This window comes from Dermacentor albipictus, chromosome 2 (genome assembly GCF_038994185.2).
Source record: "Dermacentor albipictus isolate Rhodes 1998 colony chromosome 2, USDA_Dalb.pri_finalv2, whole genome shotgun sequence".
Classification (NCBI taxonomy): Eukaryota; Metazoa; Arthropoda; class Arachnida; order Ixodida; family Ixodidae; genus Dermacentor; species Dermacentor albipictus.
Window position 1 is genome coordinate 176,315,989 of NC_091822.1, and position 7,581 is coordinate 176,323,569.

General features: G+C 43.7%; 1 protein-coding gene across 1 annotated transcript; it reads right to left on the reverse strand.

The window, feature by feature from the left end:
* Positions 1-1,362: 1,362 nt before the first annotated feature.
* On the reverse strand, positions 1,363-6,894 carry LOC139056330 (DNA excision repair protein ERCC-6-like). Its single transcript, XM_070534487.1, has 2 exons — positions 6,749-6,894; positions 1,363-4,599 (listed from the first exon to the last, which is right to left on the reverse strand). Exons 1-2 carry the CDS (start codon positions 6,801-6,803, stop codon positions 1,373-1,375), a joined length of 3,282 nt encoding a protein of 1,093 aa, XP_070390588.1. The 5' UTR covers positions 6,804-6,894; the 3' UTR covers positions 1,363-1,372.
* Positions 6,895-7,581: the final 687 nt, after the last annotated feature.

The window sequence follows — 7,581 nt, forward strand, 5'->3', positions numbered from 1 at the left end:
CTCAGTCCTAAATTACCGTCCGATTTCCATATTATCCTCTTCTTGAAAATTAATTGAACACATTGTTGCTGAATACATTAATAATTTCGTAAGCAAGCGTAACATTTTATCTCCTTTCCAACATGGCTTCAGGATGGGGCTCTCGACAGTCACCCAATTAAGCACAGTCATTCACTCGTTTGCTTCTGTCCTTGACAAGGCTGGCCAAGTGGATGTGATATTTTTGGATTTTCAAAAAGCATTTGATGTAGTTCCTCACGACAAATTAATTTGCAAATTAAAATTCCTTGGTCTTCCTGCCTTTATCCTGTCCTGGGTTTCAGCTTACTTGACGCGTCGCAAACAGTACGTAGTGATTGATGGGCAGCAGTCCGATTCTGTTTCGGTAACCTCTGGCGTGCCTCAAGGCAGCGCCCTTGGCCCGCTACTATTTCTTATTTATTGTAACGACATAGTTGATGTAATAGAGGCCCCTGTCAATATTCGTCTGTTCGCAGACGACTGTATCATTTTTAACGATATTAATACAGTTCATGATCAACTATCCCTTAATTTAGCCCTAAACAACATTCTTGAGTGGAGCAACAAGTGGGGAATGAAACTTAACTCAGATAAATATGTGCTTCTACGTATAACAAACAAAAAACTACCCCTAAAATTTTCCTATTCTATTGGCCAAGATCCCTTGGCCGAAGTGAGCGATTACAAGTATCTTGGAATTACAATTACTAACAACCTAAATTGGAATAGCCATATTTCTGCTACCACCTCCGGTGCTTTCAGAAAGCTATGTCTACTTCGCCATAAGCTTAAACATGCATCCCATGAAGTAAAATCCTTAGCCTATACCACATTTATTCGACCCAAATTGGAATACTCGTGCGTTATTTGGGAGCCGTTTACCAAAATCAACATTTACGCCCTTGAAAGGATACAGAGAAGAGCCATACGTTTTATTTTTTTCCAAATACGGCCGAGAAGAGTCTGTTTCTGAATTACTGCGGACAAATGGCTTTCATACCCTTCAAACGAGGAGAAAAATAATACGCCTGCAGTTCCTCTACTCCTTGATAAACCGTAAATTTTCTTTAGATCCTAGTCCATACATAACACTTTCCGCATCCAGGAAAACCCGTCATTCCCACCCCCTCGCTCTCTCCCCTTACGTTGCCAGGACAAACCTCTTTAAATTTTCATTCTTTCCTCGAACCATAGAAGAATGGAACCTCATCCCTTTCCATCATCTGAACTCACCTGAATCTATTCAAACTCATATTATTAGTATTTCCTAACTAACATTGCTGTTCCGTGTTATGTTGTTTCATTTCTTGAATTTCATATTTTTGCAATTCTGCCTTTTATACATGTACTTTTATTTGTTGCCATGCCCCTCCTGCTTGGGCCACACGGCCTGCAGTATGCTGTAAATAAATAAATAAATAAATGAAAATCGCTGTGTAGAGCCTACAAAGAATGGTGCAATTCGTTTGGGAGGAGTAGACAGTGGTGTACTGTGAAGCCTTGGCTGGCTGACACATGGCTTGGCAGGAGATGAAACATTGCTTGTTGCCATCCCGGGCAATTGATTTTGCGGTGTGCCAAGATCGTTTTGTGTTGTTCTGGTATCACTGTCACCTTCTTTTTGCAGGACAGATGGAGAAAGCTGAGAGTGCTTTGCCTCTATCTGAATAAAGGATGAATGACTGGGGGAATTCCACAAATGCTTCTTGATAAGCCTCTTTCCATGTTCCATGGTATGCAAATATTTGCTATGGGTCTCCTTATTGAGCTTTCCACTGCCTCCATTATCGCTAAAAGAGGATCTACATGCTGACTTTTGAGCACCTTTGTCAAAACTGCCTTGTAGAGTGGCCTTGCTAGTGGAGTTGTCTTCCCTTTCGTCTAAAAAAGAAGGCGATTTGCTTTGTTCCGATGTGCTTTGTTTGTCCTGCACTTCAAGCGAAAACTCTGCAGGCGATTCATGCAGTTCTTGAAATGAACGGTCAGCCATTAGATTTTGTTCATCCCCGATGTATTGTTCCTTACCTGGCTGTTCAATATTCACAATTTGCACATCACACTTTGCATCATTTCCAAGCTGATCTTCAGCCTTTGCAAAAACTCTGTTGTCAGCTGCGCTCGGAGCAAAAAAACCTTGCTTTTCCATCTTGGAACTTGCAGTACTGTCCACTTCTTCCAGAGAGTCTGACAACTCCTCATCTGTGTCTATCACATTAGAATCCATATCTTCACTAGATGAAAAGAGCTCTTCCTCAGAATCATGAACTATGAAGCTATCGCCATTTTCTGAGGTCTGAAAAGTCATGCTAGCCAATGACTTGTTAAGCAAGCCGACACCATCAATGTGGACATCATCATCAGGCACCACCAAAGCCTTGTTCCACTTGGACGACATACCGCCATGTCGGTCGTTGGGCACACCAGGCAACAGATTCCTCTTAGGGGATCTTGCTCGCTGCTCTGTTGGTCGAACTTTCTCAGCATTGTTGATGGGCACAGTGTAGAATTCCTTGTTTTTAATCTCCTGTAGTACCATGTCACTTTCTACCGTGATCATATGTTGTGCCATCCTGGCACGCTCCTCTACACGCTCTATTTCTCCAGGCACAAATTCATCTTTCTCATCTTCCTGAGATTCCTCAGAGAACATAAGGTCATGATGACTGACTCCAAAGATGTTCTTCATTTGCAAAAGAGCAATGTGATCTTCAAGAGCAGGGTTCGTGTCTTTGTTCCATGAGTGCATTTGAGAAAGCTGAACCTGTGTGCCAGAGTAGTTGGGGTTTTCAAGAGCAAAAAGTTCCCTTAACTCTTGCTTTGTGAAATAGCGGATGGGGTTTCTTTGCTTCCCCGTTGTTTGCTTTATGATAGAATCTTTAAATATCTGGCGGCGATAGATCTTTTCCTCAACTGTACTGCATGTTATCAAGCGATAAACCACAACATTCTTTTGTTGCCCTATGCGATAAGCACGGTCGACAGCTTGAGCGTCCGTGGCTGGGTTCCAGGATGGGTCATAAATAATGACCCTGTCAGCAGAAGTCAAATTGAGCCCAAGACCTCCAACCTGAGTCGTAAGTAGAAACACATCAGCATTGTCCTCGGTTTGAAACTGTGTGACTATACGGTCACGTTCACAGAGTTTGCTGATTGTACCATCAAGTCGAGTAACTCTGAAGCTCCTGTGCGTGAGAATTCGATTAATAATGTCCAAGATCCTCCTTGACTGAGAGAAAAGTAGTGTACGATGACCTTCAGCTCTGAGAATTGCCAAAAGCTGCAAAACAAACGTCATCTTTCCAGACTCTTCAAGCAGATCATCATCTGATACATCACCAATGAACATTGACGTTCCTTCTTCCTTTTGAAGAAATTCTTCAATTTCTTCTCTTGTCCTGTCGTCATACATACCCATTTGAACACATTCTCGCTTTGAAAGAAGTCTCGGATGATCACAAATTTTTTTAAGCACAGTGAGTTGCACAAGGGGCGACTTCTTGGTCATGAGGGTATTGGCTACTTCATCAGACTCAAGGAACTTTCGATATATTTTCTTCTGTAGCTCAGACAGGTATATCCAAATGACAAGGTCATTTTTCGTTGAAGTGAATGTCAGCTTAGGGCACAAAGAAGCCTCGTCGCCTTCGCTGTTCTCTTTGTTCTCAAGCACTTCTGCCTTTGTTCTCCTCAAAAAGTATGGCTTTATCAAGTTCCGTAGCTGATCTGCTATCGTAGCGCCTAAAAGTCTCTCTCCTGTAGTGGCATCTTTTTCACGTGACCTGTTGATGGGATTCTCATATTGATTCCTAAATGTTGTCGAAGAGCCCAAAAGTGCACCTTGATGTGCAAAGTTGAACAGTGCCCACAGTTCTTGAAGATTGTTCTGGACGGCTGTTCCTGTGAGCACAAGCCGGTGCTTAGCTGGAATCTCGTAGATGGCTTTTGTTGTTTTCGTCTGGTTTTTTATCTTGTGGCCTTCATCAAGAATCAGATAGCACCATAGTAACTGTTGGCCATTTTGGGTGCAAAATGCTTCCTTGCTTGTTTGCGCTATGCCATAGCTTGTCAAAAGCACTCCACCACGTCGCTGCACATTGGCCAAGTTTCTCTCTCGCTCTTTTTTGGACACCGAGTGGTATTCATACACATTAATGCCTGGTGCCCATGCTTCAAAATTTGTTGTCCAGTGGGCAATTAGGGACACAGGCATAATAATTAAGACAGACTTAATCATGTCAGCGTCAAACATGCCTGAAAGAAACGCAACAACTTGGATAGTTTTGCCCAAGCCCATGTCATCTCCGAGAACACCACCATGCTTGTTTAAATATAACTCCCACATCCAGCGCACGCCCTCTTTTTGGTATGCATATAGCTTTTGTTGTATGACTTGGCTGATGAAGAATCCTTCACCAATTTCGATCATGTGATTGTCAGAATCTTCTTCTCCTTCTTCCTTCTTCAAAAAATCTCGCATTTTCTTCATCTTGGCATGCAGGTGAACGTCTGCCTGGCACTCAAACGCTCTTTCAAAATCTTGTGCTTTTTCCTCATTGCCTTCCTTCTGTGGCCTCTTTCCTGAAAGAGTTGATTATGAAACATTTAAATGAACAACAATTTTTAAAGGCTCTGTCTATTCTTACGACAGTCGTGAGAATTTCTGTTTATAATTTCTCATGGCAGTCACCTCCCATTGGCTGCCTAAGAGAATGTGGTGAACTGTCGATATAATATAAACATGTTTTTAGTTTGCATGAGCCGAGATCGCGCCCAGCTCTAAAGAGAGCCCCTTGTGTGCACCTTTTCATTTTATAGCTGGCCCACGAGCACAGCACTTTACGCCTGATAATTCAGCCACTATCACTTATAAAGGGTGCTTCAGCTTCCATAGGAAATTATGGACAGAAATTCTTGCAAGGTTCTGACTGGTGTGTTGCAGAAGTCTGTTGCCAGACCCCAGGGCATTTGCAAACAAAGCCTCAGGAGAGTACCCGAGAAAATAAAGCATGCAGCGCCAGAACTCCAGAGCACCTAAGGGGCAACGGGGGTATTAAAGCTGGACCCAGGGAGATCCGCGGGCTAGGGCTGTTGAAGCATGCGGGGGGGGGGGGGATTCGCATACAATATACGTCCCCAGCATTTGGAGGATTCGGCAAGCTTCTAACCTACAGACAAGTCCAGGTTCCAGCTTTAGTGTCAAGGAAACACCAAAGCGGCACATTTTTTATACTCATAATTGTGAGAAAATACAAGATTGTTCCTTGAATTCTTGCCTTCTTCAGAAGAAATTATGGCACTGAAATTAGCATAAGTAATAAATAAAAATTATCTTTCAAAAGTCAGAAAGAAAACCCCCCAAAATAATTCATTGCTTGCAAATGAGGCTCTTGTAGTAGTCCTCATGGGCCCCCATACAGGCATCGCTGCAGCTTGTGCACTGAATTCATACAGAACATCCACAACTTGCATACCAAGCACTGCCAGTGGGATTCGGTGCAGGTCTTGTGGATGGCGAAACACCGTTTCTTCATGTGCATGTTAAATGAATAGGTGTTTTTGCATTTGTTTTCTTAAGCCTTCGTCAATTTCTGCTTTTCTCGGTGAGCAAGACTTCAGAATTCCTGGTGCTCACCTCTGCATTATTTGCTTTAGCTTTTATTATTGTTGGCACCAGAGAAACTCCATGGAAGTTTTTATCACTTTCTGTAATTATTGGGTTTTACGTGCCAAAACCACAATATGATCACGACGCAAGCCGTAGTGGGGGACTCTAATATGGACAACCTGGGATTCTTTAACGTGTACCTAAATCTAAGTACACGGGCGTTTTCGCATTTCGTCCAATCGAAATGCGACTTTCAGTAGGCTCAACATGCTTTCCCGAACGCCTCTACGACGTACGAAAAACTTTAATCGCAGTTCAAATAAAGCGGGTTCACTGATGGACGTTCAAGTGCTCGTTGCATGCTATTTTCGGCAAAAACAGCATTGTATGTCTTTTTCTTATAAGCCTGGATTGTCCTAGACCAAAAGACGGAAACTATATGGAGGCGCAACCAGCATTTATTGAGCTCCATAAAAAGGATATTAGGGCTCACGAAACCTTTCATGGCACATTTTGCCCGTCTTAAAGAAAAGCAGGAACTTTCGTTGACTGATAAGACAAAAACAGTACTGGGACTGCAGTGTACTCGCTCGAAATATTGAGCTGATTTCTCGCTATTTATAGGAGGCCAATAGAATAAAGAAACAGAAATCGCGGACACTCAGTAAACGACCTTTCGCGCGACGGCAAGGCAGCGACAAGCAACGCAATGGAGATGACTGCCCCATCCACTCGTCGCCTACAAGCCGAACCCCATGCGAGCGACTACTTCGAGCGACGTCTCCTCGGTGTTGCCAGTATCTCTCATGTCAATTTCCCAATCACGAGATTTCTAGTAAAGCAGATTGGATGTGTAGGCACATCTGTACGCAAAATATCAAGCCACTTAGATGGCGCAGTTAGAATATAGGGAACGGTAAGTTCAAAATGACGCGTTTTGACTCGTCTCACCCCACATTCGCAAATTCTGACTCGCAGCCTGGCAGCTCGATTTACGCACTTATGAAACGCCAGTCAGGTTCTTCAGACGCGACGTTTGGGACAATGTACCCGACGAAAGAAAGCGCCCCGGGACTTCGGCAACAGCAGTCAGAACCTTGCTACGACATCTATGTTACTTACCCCTGAACTTGTCACCCATGAAAAGCGAGTCGTGGTCCCCAGCTGATGCCATCATTTAGCACACCCAGGTGTCAGCGAGGCTTTTCTGCGCAGGCGGGCTTATCCTCGGCTGGTGTTCTCGGTATTCGCAGCAACCGCCGCGCTGGTCCGCGCGGTCCGAGCTTGCGCGCGCCTTTCGCCGCCAGGTGAAAGCAGTGAAGGCGATAGCGATGATGGCTGTGCGCCTCGTAACAGGGCAACAGATCACGAATCGCTTTTACCCTTCAAAATGGTGCTTTATTTAAATATATTTTATGTTTCGATAATTTAGGAATCTGTAGACATTCAACATTGTGGTGCAGAAAAAATTACGTCTCCATCTTACACAAGCCTGTAGATGACGTTATATATTTTGTGAAAAGATAGCGGTGACTCAACACGAGACGTTAATTTGGAATAAGGAAATTAGGGAGGCCATCGAACAACGACGGCTGGCATCTCGGGAACACAGAGAAGCAAAGAGGGCGCAGTTATCTGAAGAGGAAATAGGCCAAAAATGGGAATATTATCGACAAAAGAAACAACAAGTGCAGGTCCTCGTCCGGGCTAAAATAAAGCAGTCCTCTGATCGCTGGCTGACTGAAGTTCGCGATGCAACTAAAGAGGGGTCAAGAACATTCTGGAACCATATAAGCTGGCTGGGTAAAGCGAATCACAGAAAACAGGAACAGATTCACGATGCCGAAGGAAATTGTTTAGAGGGAGATGAAGCTGTGAACTACATTGGTTCAGTTATAGCAGAGTCATTTAGGAAAGACGATAGGGAAATTGCCCCAAATGAGGGAGCAACACAG